The sequence below is a fragment of the Thermothielavioides terrestris genome, chromosome 2 (assembly GCF_000226115.1).
Source record: "Thermothielavioides terrestris NRRL 8126 chromosome 2, complete sequence".
Lineage (NCBI taxonomy): Eukaryota > Fungi > Ascomycota > Sordariomycetes > Sordariales > Chaetomiaceae > Thermothielavioides > Thermothielavioides terrestris.
Genome location: NC_016458.1, coordinates 7,584,408 through 7,596,308, shown reverse-complemented (window position 1 = coordinate 7,596,308; position 11,901 = coordinate 7,584,408). Strand labels below are relative to the sequence as shown.

At 60.5% G+C, this 11,901-nt stretch overlaps 5 protein-coding genes across 5 annotated transcripts; all 5 read left to right on the top strand.

The window, feature by feature from the left end:
- The first annotated feature begins 373 nt into the window (after positions 1 to 373).
- THITE_2115540 (uncharacterized protein) lies at positions 374 to 2,042 on the top strand. Its single transcript, XM_003653233.1, has 5 exons — positions 374 to 734; positions 790 to 952; positions 1,015 to 1,222; positions 1,282 to 1,518; positions 1,580 to 2,042. Exons 1-5 carry the CDS (start codon positions 657 to 659, stop codon positions 1,824 to 1,826), a joined length of 933 nt encoding a protein of 310 aa, XP_003653281.1. The 5' UTR covers positions 374 to 656; the 3' UTR covers positions 1,827 to 2,042.
- Positions 2,043 to 3,245, top strand: THITE_2115537 (uncharacterized protein). Its single transcript, XM_003653232.1, has 2 exons — positions 2,043 to 2,415; positions 2,689 to 3,245. The coding sequence occupies exons 1-2, from the start codon at positions 2,309 to 2,311 to the stop codon at positions 2,972 to 2,974; spliced, it is 393 nt and encodes a 130-aa protein (XP_003653280.1). The 5' UTR covers positions 2,043 to 2,308; the 3' UTR covers positions 2,975 to 3,245.
- Positions 3,246 to 3,299: 54 nt separating this feature from the next.
- On the top strand, positions 3,300 to 5,303 carry THITE_2115535 (uncharacterized protein). The gene is made up of 3 exons (XM_003653231.1): positions 3,300 to 3,672; positions 3,772 to 4,069; positions 4,131 to 5,303. The coding sequence occupies exons 1-3, from the start codon at positions 3,439 to 3,441 to the stop codon at positions 4,883 to 4,885; spliced, it is 1,287 nt and encodes a 428-aa protein (XP_003653279.1). The 5' UTR covers positions 3,300 to 3,438; the 3' UTR covers positions 4,886 to 5,303.
- Positions 5,301 to 8,693, top strand: THITE_2115533 (uncharacterized protein). The gene has a single exon (XM_003653230.1). The coding sequence runs from the start codon at positions 5,479 to 5,481 to the stop codon at positions 8,614 to 8,616; it is 3,138 nt and encodes a 1,045-aa protein (XP_003653278.1). The 5' UTR covers positions 5,301 to 5,478; the 3' UTR covers positions 8,617 to 8,693.
- Positions 8,694 to 9,335: 642 nt separating this feature from the next.
- Positions 9,336 to 11,183, top strand: THITE_2115532 (squalene epoxidase). Its single transcript, XM_003653685.1, has one exon. It carries the CDS (start codon positions 9,505 to 9,507, stop codon positions 11,053 to 11,055), a length of 1,551 nt encoding a protein of 516 aa, XP_003653733.1. The 5' UTR covers positions 9,336 to 9,504; the 3' UTR covers positions 11,056 to 11,183.
- The last annotated feature ends 718 nt before the right edge of the window (positions 11,184 to 11,901 follow it).

Here is an 11,901-nt window from a genome sequence, read left to right as displayed (position 1 = left end):
ACGCAATGTGTTCGTAGGATGTAAGAGGCCCTCGGACGCAGCTGATGAGGGACTCAATTCCACCACTTTTGTGGCCTCGGCGCCAGCAGAGCACACTTCTGACCTCTGGGTAGTTGGTAAGATTGGTCAACGATGGCAGTCCTCGGTGGGATGGGGCTCGGCCTGCGAGAGCTTGGTGGGATAAAGGGACCAGGCTCTGGCCAGCGAGTTGACGTAGTGAAGTTCGGATAGTGCCTGCTGGAACTCGACGCCGTGGTGGGGCATCCTGGTCTCACTGGCCATTGACGGGACCGGGGTGCCGTGGTTAGCCGAGTTGCTCCTGCTTCCTCTCCCCACTCACCCCCCTCACCCCTCCAAAAAGCACCAGCCACACCAGCCCACATCCTCCGCTGTGTGCCCGTAATTTGTGGCAAAGGTTCTGAAAATACTGCGGGACAGACTCGATGACTGTTCTTTGAGCTGTCGCAATCCCCTGGCAAATTCACCACGCCGTCTTGTATCCGACCACGAGCGGCTCGACAGCGTCAGCGTTTCTTCGTCGCACGCATTCATAGCTGCCGACGCACCCTCTTTATCACCGCTTCTCGCTTCCGGCTTCTGCCCGACACACGACACATCCCACTTCTGCCCCGCCGGGAACGGCACCCACCGACAAGATGTCGCTCTCAAACTGCAGGTTTTACGAGGAGAAGTATCCGGAGATTGACTCCTTCGTGATGGTGAACGTAAAACAGGTACGCCGGCCATTTTCCCTGCTGCTGTCGCTGCCATGCTGCTGACGCTCGCTAGATTGCCGATATGGGAGCTTATGTTAAGCTTCTCGAGTACGACAACATCGACGGCATGATTCTGCTTTCCGAGCTTTCGAGGCGGCGTATCCGAAGTATCCAGAAATTGATCCGTGTCGGTCGCAACGAGGTTGTCGTCGTTCTGCGTGTGGACAAGGAAAAAGGTTGGATCTGCACCGCCATCACCTCCTGGTGCCCGTCTGCGCTCGTGCTAAGGAGGCTGCAGGATACATTGATCTGTCCAAGCGCCGTGTGTCGCCTGAGGATATTGTCCGTTGCGAAGAGCGGTACAACAAGAGCAAGATTGTGCACTCGATTATGAGACACGTCGCCGAGAAGACACAGACCCCGATCGAGAGGCTCTATGAGACAATAGGGTGGCCGCTCAACAAGAAATACGGACACTCCCTTGATGCCTTCAAGCTGTCAATAACGTATGCTTTTCACTGCCAATCCCGCCTTGCTCGAGATGGCTGGCTGATTACCCGCGCAGCAACCCCGATATCTGGAACGACATCCAGTTCCCGAGCGAGCCTGTCGCCGAGGAGCTCAAGTCGTACATTGGCAAGAGGCTGACGCCGCAGCCGACCAAGGTCCGGGCCGATATTGAGGTCACCTGCTTCGGCTACGACGGCATCGACGCCATCAAGAGTGCTCTGCGCACTGCCGAGGCCCGCAACACTGCCGGGACGCAAGTCAAGTGCAGACTTGTTTCTCCTCCCCTCTACGTGTACGGCGCCCTGATCTGCTGCAAGCTCGTACTCGCGTGCTTTTATGCTAACGAGCGATAGCCTTACCAACACTTGTCTCGACAAGAACGCCGGTATTGCGCGGTTAGAGGAGGCCATTGCCGACGTCCGGGCGAGCATCGAGGAAGCTGGCGGTAACCTCGTGGTTAAGATGGCGCCCAAGGCCGTGACTGAGTCGGACGATGCTGAGCTCCAGGCTCTCATGGAGAAGCGCGAGCGCGAGAACGCCGAAGTCAGCGGCGACGAAAGCGTCAGCGAGAGCGACGAAAACATCCCCGAGACCGTCTAGGAGAGCGGCCCCCGTCGCAGGCTTCGGCAAAGTTTATGATGCATGGCCCACGCACGTGTGCTGTGAGGATTACCAGATACCCCCAGGATTGAGGGTCTTGGGAGACGGTGAGCCGGTTTCTCAGATTCAGTCTGGCATGACGGCGTCTCAGGAATAAAAAAAGTTCCCGGGCACGGTAGACCGCGCAGATAGCCATCTAGAAGGATCACAGCGGTAAAGAAAAGGCAATGAAGTGATGCTTGACGAAACCGCAAGGAGATTGAGTGATGCTCCATTGGCTTGCGTAGTATGCATTAATCGAGGTGGATTCTTCACTACCATGTTATCTGCACCAACACGCCACTCAACCCACTCCAGCTTCAACAAACTCGCGACTTGCATATTACAGCACCCCTATCGTCCATTGCGTTATCCATATCTCACCACTCAACTTACAAAACCCATCCTTTACCCCCAAATCTCAGCAGCATTGAGAGCCCCCGATGGCCTCGTGGGCCGCCGCCGGAGGGCGCCTGCAGTTCCTCCGGCAGGTGTCGCGCTACCTTTTGCGCTACGCGACGTGGATCCCGCCGCTGATCTGGTTCAACACGTACGTCGCCGAGATCACCTTCATCCACGGGCCGTCCATGTACCCGTTCCTGAACCCGCACTACAATGAGTCGCTGCGCCGGGACCTGTGCCTCGTCTGGAAGATGTACCCGCACGAGGGCCTGCGGAGGGGCATGGTGGTTCTGTTTCGGTAGGTTCGCTCGGTTGTACATACACGTCCTTTTTTTCATTCTTTCATTCTATCATTCTATTCATGTACATACATGTGCTGTAGAGAGTGAGTATCTGGTGTGCTAAATGAATGCGGGATTAGGAAACCCAATGACCCGGACGGCATCGCAGTCAAGAGGATCGTGGGACTGGAGGGCGATGTGGTCAGGACGAAACCGCCGTATCCGTACGAGTACGCCTCGGTGCCGGAGGGCCATGTCTGGGTGGAGGGCGACGGCGACCTCAGCCGGGACAGTAACTACTACGGGCCCATCTCGGTGAGGCTCATCACGGGCAGGGTCACGCACATCCTGTCGCCGTGGGATCGCGCCGGACGAGTGAGGTGGTGGGAGCATCCTTTGCGGGCAGGGGTGCATAGGGCGGCCTGAGGGAAGATGGGGATGTTGCGGATTGTGAATGAGTCGTGGTCGCGGGGAGGGCGGGATTGGCATGGTTCTTTGTGTCTATTCTGTACATGTATGTGTGTTTATACCTAGATATAGACAAGTCTGGAAGGACATTTAACAGAAGAGCCCGAGATCTAAACCTAAGCTGACAGTGGGCGTTCTCACGATTCACTGAACAAACTGGTTCGGTGGCTTCGGAAACCGAATTCACCGGGGATAACTTGCCGCCCGTTGCCGCCCACGCACGGACCACTGGGCCTGCCGCAAAACGGCCTCGGACCGGCACGACCGCCCAGAAATTTGACCTGGGAACATTTACGCTGCTGCGATACGCCAGCCAAAAAAAACCGGGCCTGCAGCATATCTCGTGACTGACAGCAGACGACGAGATACTCCGCCCGCTGTCCGGGCGGCGCAATTGTGCTGTCCTCTTTGACCACAGGGCGATGGTGCTTGGCTTCGAGGCGGCCGCACCCACTCCGTCAACGATCCTCTCGCCCTCGCCCGCACCCGCGCCCTCGCACAGTTTCCCGGACCTGGGCCCGGCCGCCCCCGACGATGGACATACGGACCACGCGCAGATCCTGTCGCATGTCCTTACTACTGGAACCGAATCGCTCCGCGCTCATAATATGAGGTCTCAAGATGGAGAGATCGAAGGGCGCCCGCCTTACCTGCACGTGCGTTCTCCTGGGGCACACCTTCCCCCCCCCTCCCTTTCTCTCCCAGGTCAACCTGTGTGTCCGCACAGAGCGCGCTGACGCCAGCCTCCACCACAGTGCATGCTCGCTGGCGGCCTGGGCGGGTCTACCGGTGACATGCTCATGCACTCGCTCGACACGGTCAAGACGCGGCAGCAGGGCGATCCGCATATTCCGCCCAAGTACACCTCGTTAGGCGCGTCGTACGTCAAGATATTTCGGCAAGAAGGGATACGGCGCGGGCTCTACGGCGGCTGGATACCGGCGCTTGCCGGCTCGTTCCCGGCAACGTGTTTCTTCTTCGGCAGCTATGAGTGGAGCAAGCGGAAGATGCTGGACTCCGGCGTCCAGCCTCATCTGGCGTACTTGCTGGCCGGTCAGTGCGGTGACTCTCGCAGTCAGAGGTTTACTTTCTTCCTGACGGGTTTGTGCTATAGGCTTCATCGGCGATTTTGCGGCGTCGACCGTGTACGTGCCGTCCGAGGTTGTCAAAACTCGGTTGCAGTTACAGGGCCGATACAACAATCCTTTCTTCACGTCGGGGTATAATTACCGGGGAACGGTCGATGCTGTGAGGACGATCGTTCGGACCGAGGGACTCTCCGCTTTATTCTACGGCTACGGCGCTACGTTGTGGCGCGATCTCCCTTTCTCGGCTCTCCAGTTCATGTTCTACGAGCAAGGGCAAAGTTGGGCACACCAATGGAAGGGCAGCCGCGACATCGGGTGGGAGTTGGAGCTCTTGACCGGAGCGGCAGCTGGCGGACTGGCTGGGACGATGACATGTCCGCTCGACGTCGTCAAGACACGGCTCCAGACCCAAGTCCACCCAGAAGCCGGAGGGCTCGCACCGCCTCCCACCGACCCAGCGCCGACGCCCGGTCCGGCCAAGGAGGGGAATACGAAGATCACGGCCGAGACGGCGGCGAACAAGTTGCAAAAGCGGCTGATATCAACCTCCTCTCCGTCCACACATACCCCCAAGCCCGGCGCTATCACGCTGCAGACGTCGTCTATGATCACCGGCCTCAGCCTGATCTACAAGACGGAAGGCTTTGCTGGGTGGTTCAGAGGCGTCGGGCCGCGGGCTGCTTGGACCAGCATCCAGAGCGGATGCATGTTGTTCCTGTACCAGTCCATCCTGCGCAAGCTGGAACTGTACATGCCTATAGAGCGACGCGAACTTGTCTAGCGATGACGCAGAACCAAGGGAGCGAGGCGTTGACTGTACTGTACATAGACCATCCTGTATTATCATTCTGTGCTCTATACTCCGGCATGTGGCTGGCTGGAACGAGGTTGGGGGGGAGGGGAGACTAGGGGACGGCCATATCAGGGAGGGCGTTGGGGTGTGGGTTGGATAGATCTGTACCTGTTAGATATAGACGTGTAGAACATTTGCGCAATCTTCATTCTCCAATCTCCAAAATTACCAGCCATGTACACTGAAATAAATGTATGGAGATGGCGTTTTTGACTTGGTTATGGTTCGGGCTCCTGAGTGGAAGCTCGGCTCACTGTGCTCTCGATCGCTAAAAACCATGCCGAATCGTGATTGGTGTAAGCTCTCGCCTACCTTGCTCTGCTGTGGGGTTCCATCGGCCCATGTGCGGCAACATCACCTCATAGTTCGCAGCGCCGGAAAAGGCCGTGGAGCTAAACTGCACTTTGACAAAAATGAACTTGCACCCGCCATTGACCTACCCGTGACGCACACGACAACCACCCGGCCGTCTCAAGATGCGCTGACGGGATGGAACGGCAGCACAGGGAAGAATCAGCGCCATGTCTTCCTCGCTTCCCGTTCCCTCCAAGGCGGCCTTGACGGCGCTGCGAGGACTCGCCGTGGGCACAACCTGCACGCTCGCCCTCGTCGTCGAAGACCGGCGGCGGAAGATCAACAATGCGCTGCGCGTCATTGAAAATGGCCAGAAGATCAAGTCGGCGAAGCGTTACCGTGCCGGCGGCGGCGCACTCGCCGTGGCCTTGGAGGAGGAGGCCCTCTGGGATCCGGGGCTCCTCGCCGGCTCGCGAATGGGCCTAGCGTTGCAAGAAGGCGATCTACGCAGCGCGGAATCAGCATTGAGCCCGACTACGAGGAAAAGCAGTCTGGGTGATGAAAACAATGGTGGCGTGGATACGGTGGAAAATATGGCCCTCGACGGGGTTGAGACGGAGTCAAGAGCGAGGGAAAAGCCGGAGGCCGAAGCCGCAATTGCAGTGAAGAGCGACGCCAGCGATATCGATTATGCTTGCTCTTTTGCGCCGAATCATCAGCGCCTCCGAAACGCGTCAAGCACCTCGATTCAGGACTCCTCACGACTTGGAGGCATGCTGTTCAAATCGAGCCCGAGGTGGTTTTTGACGAACACGGAGCTCATCAAGCGCTATGCGTTCCCGACCATCGACGAGATTGTGGCCCAGGTGCACGAAGCCTGCCGCACCAGGGATGGTCGGCAAATTGCCACCGCACTGCGCAACATGCTGGAGGTCATGGGCCAGAGATCAGCCCCAGACAACTTGGACCAGTCCTGGATTGAAGCCAGCGCGCTGCTGTGTCGGACCTGTCAGGAGGAAGGCATGCTGGAGGACGCTATGAAGCTCCTCCTTGCCGTTATCGCTCGGGGCCCGCTGGAGGAGAGCGCGTATCTCCGCCATGAGCCCTTCGCCCTCATTCGGTCGTTGCTGGGGCGGACAGAGCTGAGCGAGGAGACGCGGAGTGCCTACCAGCTGAACCTCGACGCAGGCATCAACTTGTTCCTGCCGACCTTTACAGCCCGGCCAACAGATCCGGACGGCCAAATGTACGTCCTCGGACGCGAGCTGCTCGAGCTCAGCTTTTCGATGGATCGATTGCAGAGGATCTTTGGCATGTATCGGCGGTGTAACTTGGTTGCTGGTGAGCGATCCGAGAGCTTGACCTCGTGGTTTCTCACGAAGCTGTACGAGAAAAGGGACTACAAGTCCGTGGTCAAGGTCTTCCTCTCGACCTACGCCAAGAGCTCTCCAACCGCAGAATCCCTTCACGCCATCGGAGACATGATTGTCGAGAGCGTCGAGCTTGGCCACAACTACCGGCCGGAGCAGGTCCTCAAAACGCTCCACAGCATTTGCTCCGATTTGGGGGACACCAAGCTGAGCTCGCACTGGGTCATTAAGCTTCTTGTGTCCCATTGGAAGCAACATCACGACTTCCAGGCGATTGAGACACTCTTCCAAGAGTTACAGACGCCTAGCCTGAAGGACTCAGTGTACCGCTCCGACAATATCTACCGCATCATGGTCGAGCTGGCTCTGGAAGCTGGTGAACGAGCCAAGGCTGACTCGTATTTCGCGGCTGCCACTGCCGCTAACGGCGCTCTTGCGTCAGACGTCCGGCTGCTGGGCGTTTTTGCTCGCTTCCGTGCGAAGGACGGGGACTGGGCTGCAGTTCGCGCTACTTTCGAGGCCATGAAGCAGCGCGGGAGACCGAAGCACAAGGCCTACGGTCAGGTCTTTGTTCCGGTGCTCAAGGCCTACGCCGACACGCACACGGTCCGCGAGACCGAGGCATTCCTCAAGTCCTATGCCGACGAACTGGAGGTGCCATTGTGCAGCTACATGGTCACGCTCATGGCGAAACAGTACGGGGCCGCCCGCGATGTCCGCTCCTTGATCAGCTGGCTCGACTACTCGAGTCGGGCTGGCTTTCCTGTCGACGCTGCCTTCACCAACGCCATCCTGGTGAGATGTCGAAGGCAGTGGAAGTTCCCCTTCCGAGACCTCCGTACGCTCTACCGGAAGCTGAGGGCCTTGAACCCCGACTTCGTCGACAAACATACCGAACAAGTCATGGCGGATGCCGCGCTGCTGGACTCCAAACATGTCGGCTGCAGCGCGGCGAAAGGGCGCCTGCTCTCGTTGAGAGTCGACCCAAACAAGCTCTCATTCAGGGCCAAGGGTGCCCAGGTCGAGGACCTCGTCTTCGCGATGAAGGAAGCACTGGCTGTTGGCTGCCCTCGTCGCGCCGTCTGGCTCTACAAGCGCGCCCTCCATCTTGGCATGCCGTTCTCTCAGCAGACCTTGCGGCTGGCAGTACAGGCGCGGTTGCGCGCCGCGCCCACGGACTACCACGGGGCATACGCCCTCATTCAAGCCGCGCAGGCAAAGGGCCAAGACGTCCACTCCGTCATCAACCAGCTTCTCGCCAAACAGCTGGGCGAAATAAGCTGCACCACCAACCCAACAAAAACTTACGAGACGGTCCGCGCCACGCTCGCCCACTACCGGAACTGCGGCATCCCGCTGAAAGAGCCGTCGCTCCACCGCGCTGCGCTCACCTGCCTGAGCGCGGGGCACATCCGCGGCGCCATCACGTACGCGCTCGAAGCCGCCGAGGTGCGCGGCGGCTCGGCCGGGCCCTGCTTCGACGTGCACAACTTCAAGATCCTCCTGGCCGCCTACGCCGAGCTGGTGGACGTCGCCGGCCTCCAGGACACCGTCGACCGGGCGCTCGCGAGCGACTACAAGGAGGACTCGGCGTGCCGCACGGCGCTGCGGCACGCGCGCGTCAGGGTCGCGCACTCGCGCGCCTGGGGCGTCACGCTGCAGCAGCGGATGCGGGCGCGGGCGGTGCTGGACGAGGGCATCCGGCGGGTGGTGGAGGCGCGGCGGCGGCGGCGCGACGAGGGGAAGCTCCTCGAGGCCGCGGCGATGCGCATCATGCGGCGCGCGGCGCTCGACGCCGGCTGTCCGCCCGTCGACCTGGACGCGATACCCTGGCTCGGCGGGGGGAAAGGGAAGAAGGAGGAGAAGAAGGGGAGCGAGACGGGGGATGAGGACGGGGTTGCGGACGGGTTCCTTGGTGCGGAGTATTTTGCTCCGTTGGGGCGGGAGCTGGACGGCGGCGGTGCGGCGAGGGTGGCGGCTGTCGAGGCTTTCTAGAAAGACGCAGTATGCTGGCTTGCGGAGGGAGGGACGGGGGTCAAAAGGCTACTGAGAAGGGTGGTCAAAAAAACGACAAAATACGGATAGAGTCGGGGACATCGGTGTTTGGGTACGGAGGTACTGTATAGATGTAACTACAATCTTGTGGCTTTCACCACTGTACCTGGGAGTGTAAAAGTATACTTGTATCCTTCCCGACTTTGAATATTAAGCTCTTTTGTTTACCTGCGCAGCTCAACATAGTCAATATTTCGTCCCCCACCCAATGCTGTGCAGTTCGTACCTGCGTCTTGTCTGTCGACTCCCTCCCTTCGGTGGAAACGCGGGCACTCTTGCTGAGGTACTGAGGGTGAGAAACAGCCCACTGTTGGGGGCCCCACTTGGGCCATCGACTGACATGTGAACTGCGGTGTCAGGGGCGCCCCGTCGCTGATTGGTTGCGCAGGGGTAGGCGCCCCATACGGTGCCTGCCGCATGGGACGATTCTCGAGAGAGGTGGTCTTTGAATAATTTCGCGGGTCTGCACTTGCACGCGAACGAGGAATAACAGGAATAGCAAACAAACTCGGGAAGTGGACCGAGAACTCGATTGCGCTTGTGATTGAAAAGGATTGGCGGCCAGCGGCAAGATTACTCCTTCTTTTTTTCTTCGGTTGCGACAGCACGCTTCTCCTTCTCCTGTATTGGGTTGGTTGAGGAAGCGCAAGGCTCTGGGGCCGTTTCGCAGCGACGGCTCCAGCCCAGGAGGGGGACGATCACTCGACTTTCTTCTCACTGACCCGCTTTCCCTCGCCGAACCTCACTTAGCCCGGCCGCCGCGCTGTCGACCGTACTCCCCCGAACGAACTCCGTGGAAGGTCGGTCAACGAAACCCTCAGCTCCGTCATGGCGGGCGCGGACGAGTCCCAGGCCGCCCGCGACCGCGAGCGCGAGCGGCGCGAGCAGCACCACGAGGCCGACGTCGTCGTGGTCGGCGCCGGCGTCTTCGGGTGCGCCATCGCCTATGCCCTTGCCACCCAGGGCCGCAGCGTCATCCTGCTCGAGCGGTGGATGCACGAGCCGGACCGCATCATCGGCGAGCTGCTGCAGCCCGGCGGCGTCGAGGCGCTGCGCAAGCTGGGACTCGAGAAGTGTCTGGAGGATATCGATGCGATACCGTGTTATGGATACCATGTGCTGTACAGGGGCGAGGAGGTGGCCTTCTCGTATCCGCCCCTGACCGGTGACGGGGGCGTGGTCGTCGGAGCGGGGAACAGGAAGGAGGCGCTCGATGGTCATGGGAATGGGCATGTCAAGGGGGAGAAGACGCCTGCCAGGCCGGAAGGGAGGAGTTTTCACCACGGCAGGTTTATTATGCAGCTGCGCAGGGCGTGCCTAGCGCACCCGAATATCAGCGTATTCGAGACCGAGGCCACGGCCACCATAAGGGGCCAGCACAGCGACGAGGTACTGGGCGTCCAGACCCGGACGAAGAACCAAGAAACGGGCGAGAAGGTGCCCGACTGCTTCTTCGGCCAGCTGACCATCATCGCCGACGGCTACCAATCCATATTCCGCCAGGAGCTCCTCGGCACCACTCCCGTCGTCCGCAGCAAATTCTACGCGCTCGAGCTCATCGACTGCCCCTTCCCGCCCGCCAACCACGGCCACGTCGTCATCGGGGACCAAGCCCTCGCCCTGCTCTACCAGATCGGCACGCACGAGACCCGCGCGCTCATCAACGTCCCCATCAACCACCCCGCCGCCTCGCCCGCCAACGGCGGCGTGCGCGGCTACATCGAGAAGGTCGTCATCCCCGCCCTCCCGCCGCACGTGCAGCCCAGCGCGCGCGCCGCCCTCGCAGCGGACGGCCGCATCCCCAAAAGCATGCCCAACAGCTGGCTGCCATCGACCAAGCAAACCACGCAGGCGGGCGCGATCCTGCTCGGCGACGCGTACAACATGCGGCACCCGCTGACGGGCGGCGGCATGACGGTGGCGTTCAACGACGCGCTGCTGCTGGCGTCCCTGCTGGCGCCGGACGCGGTCCCCTCGCTGGCCGACCGCGCGGCCGTGCGCGCCGCCATGGCCGCCTTCCACTGGCGCCGCAAGTCGCTCACCAGCATCATCAACGTGCTCGCCCAGGCGCTCTACAGCCTCTTCGCCGCCGACGACTGGCAGCTGCGCGCCCTGCAGCGCGGCTGCTTCCGCTACTTCCAGCGCGGCTGGACCGACGAGCCCGTCGCCCTGCTCGGCGGCCTGCTGCGCCGTCCGCTCACGCTGGCCTACCACTTCTTCAGCGTCGCATTCCTGGCCATCTGGCTCAACGTCCTCGACGTGTGCGGCGGGCATGTGCTGGGCTTTCTGAAGCTGCCGCTGGCGCTCGTGCAGGCCGTGCTGATTCTGTGGAAGGCCTGCGTCGTGTTTCTGCCCGTGTTCGCCACCGAGTTGCGGTGAGCGCGGCCCGAACGCGGGGCACGGGGAGTTGAGTGGTGGACAGCGGGGAGGGTTATAGAGATGTAAGATTCGTTGGGTCGCGTTGGTGTTATTCATGGGTACGGCCTTTCAGTTACCCCGGTTTTGGTTACGTAGATCATCAGTAATGGTAATGAGAGTCGGCTTAGGCATAGCGTGGACCGGTCTATGGCTTCTTATTCCAGGGATAGTAAGGAGGACTTCATTCGATTGTTTCCTCGTCTAACCCAACAAAAACATGGTCTATTCCACTCCCACCCCACTCCCGCCCAAAAAAAAAAAAAGTCTACGTCAACCGCCGCCGGTACACGCCCAGCATCCAGCTGGCGCGCAGCACGGCCAGGCCGATGGCCATGCGCAGGCTGTCCTGCACGAGGTTCATCTTGCTGCCGCCGACCTCGTGCCAGCCGACGGGCACCTCGGCGACGCGGATGCCGGCGCTGGTGCCGATGACGGCGCCGTCGCTGGCCAGCACGGGCGTGGCGGGCGCCGACTCGGCCAGCATCAGCATCTCGATGTCGAAGATCCAGCCCTCGGCGTGCATGTAGGGCACGATGTGCGGCAGCGCGGCGCGCGAGAAGAGCTTGAAGCCGCACTGCGTGTCGCGGATGCGCGACGTCGCCGGCGGCGTCAGGATCGTGAGCACGAAGTGGAACGAGCGCATCAGGAAGTTGCGGATCGCGGAGCGCTTTTATGCCGGGGAAGAGAGGAGAGACGGGGAGTGTTTAGTTAGGCCACGGCGAAGGGGGGAGAGAGAGGACGGGAGATGATGGGAAAGAAAACGGGAACATGGAAGGAAACATACTTTCACAACCGCTTCGCTCCCCA

Excerpts from the sequence above, each read along its gene's own strand:
- THITE_2115540 (XM_003653233.1), top strand. The coding sequence starts at position 657 with ATGTCGCTCTCAAACTGCAGGTTTTACGAGGAGAAGTATCCGGAGATT. Across the intron at positions 735-789 it reads TGATGGTGAACGTAAAACAG|ATTGCCGATATGGGAGCTTA; the intron begins GTACGCCGGCCA and ends GACGCTCGCTAG. Across the intron at positions 1,223-1,281 it reads GCCTTCAAGCTGTCAATAAC|CAACCCCGATATCTGGAACG; the intron begins GTATGCTTTTCA and ends TTACCCGCGCAG.
- THITE_2115537 (XM_003653232.1), top strand. The coding sequence starts at position 2,309 with ATGGCCTCGTGGGCCGCCGCCGGAGGGCGCCTGCAGTTCCTCCGGCAG. Across the intron at positions 2,416-2,688 it reads CCGCTGATCTGGTTCAACAC|GAAACCCAATGACCCGGACG; the intron begins GTACGTCGCCGA and ends ATGCGGGATTAG.
- THITE_2115535 (XM_003653231.1), top strand. The coding sequence starts at position 3,439 with ATGGTGCTTGGCTTCGAGGCGGCCGCACCCACTCCGTCAACGATCCTC. Across the intron at positions 3,673-3,771 it reads GGCGCCCGCCTTACCTGCAC|TGCATGCTCGCTGGCGGCCT; the intron begins GTGCGTTCTCCT and ends CCTCCACCACAG. Across the intron at positions 4,070-4,130 it reads TCTGGCGTACTTGCTGGCCG|GCTTCATCGGCGATTTTGCG; the intron begins GTCAGTGCGGTG and ends TTTGTGCTATAG.
- THITE_2115533 (XM_003653230.1), top strand. The coding sequence starts at position 5,479 with ATGTCTTCCTCGCTTCCCGTTCCCTCCAAGGCGGCCTTGACGGCGCTG.
- THITE_2115532 (XM_003653685.1), top strand. The coding sequence starts at position 9,505 with ATGGCGGGCGCGGACGAGTCCCAGGCCGCCCGCGACCGCGAGCGCGAG.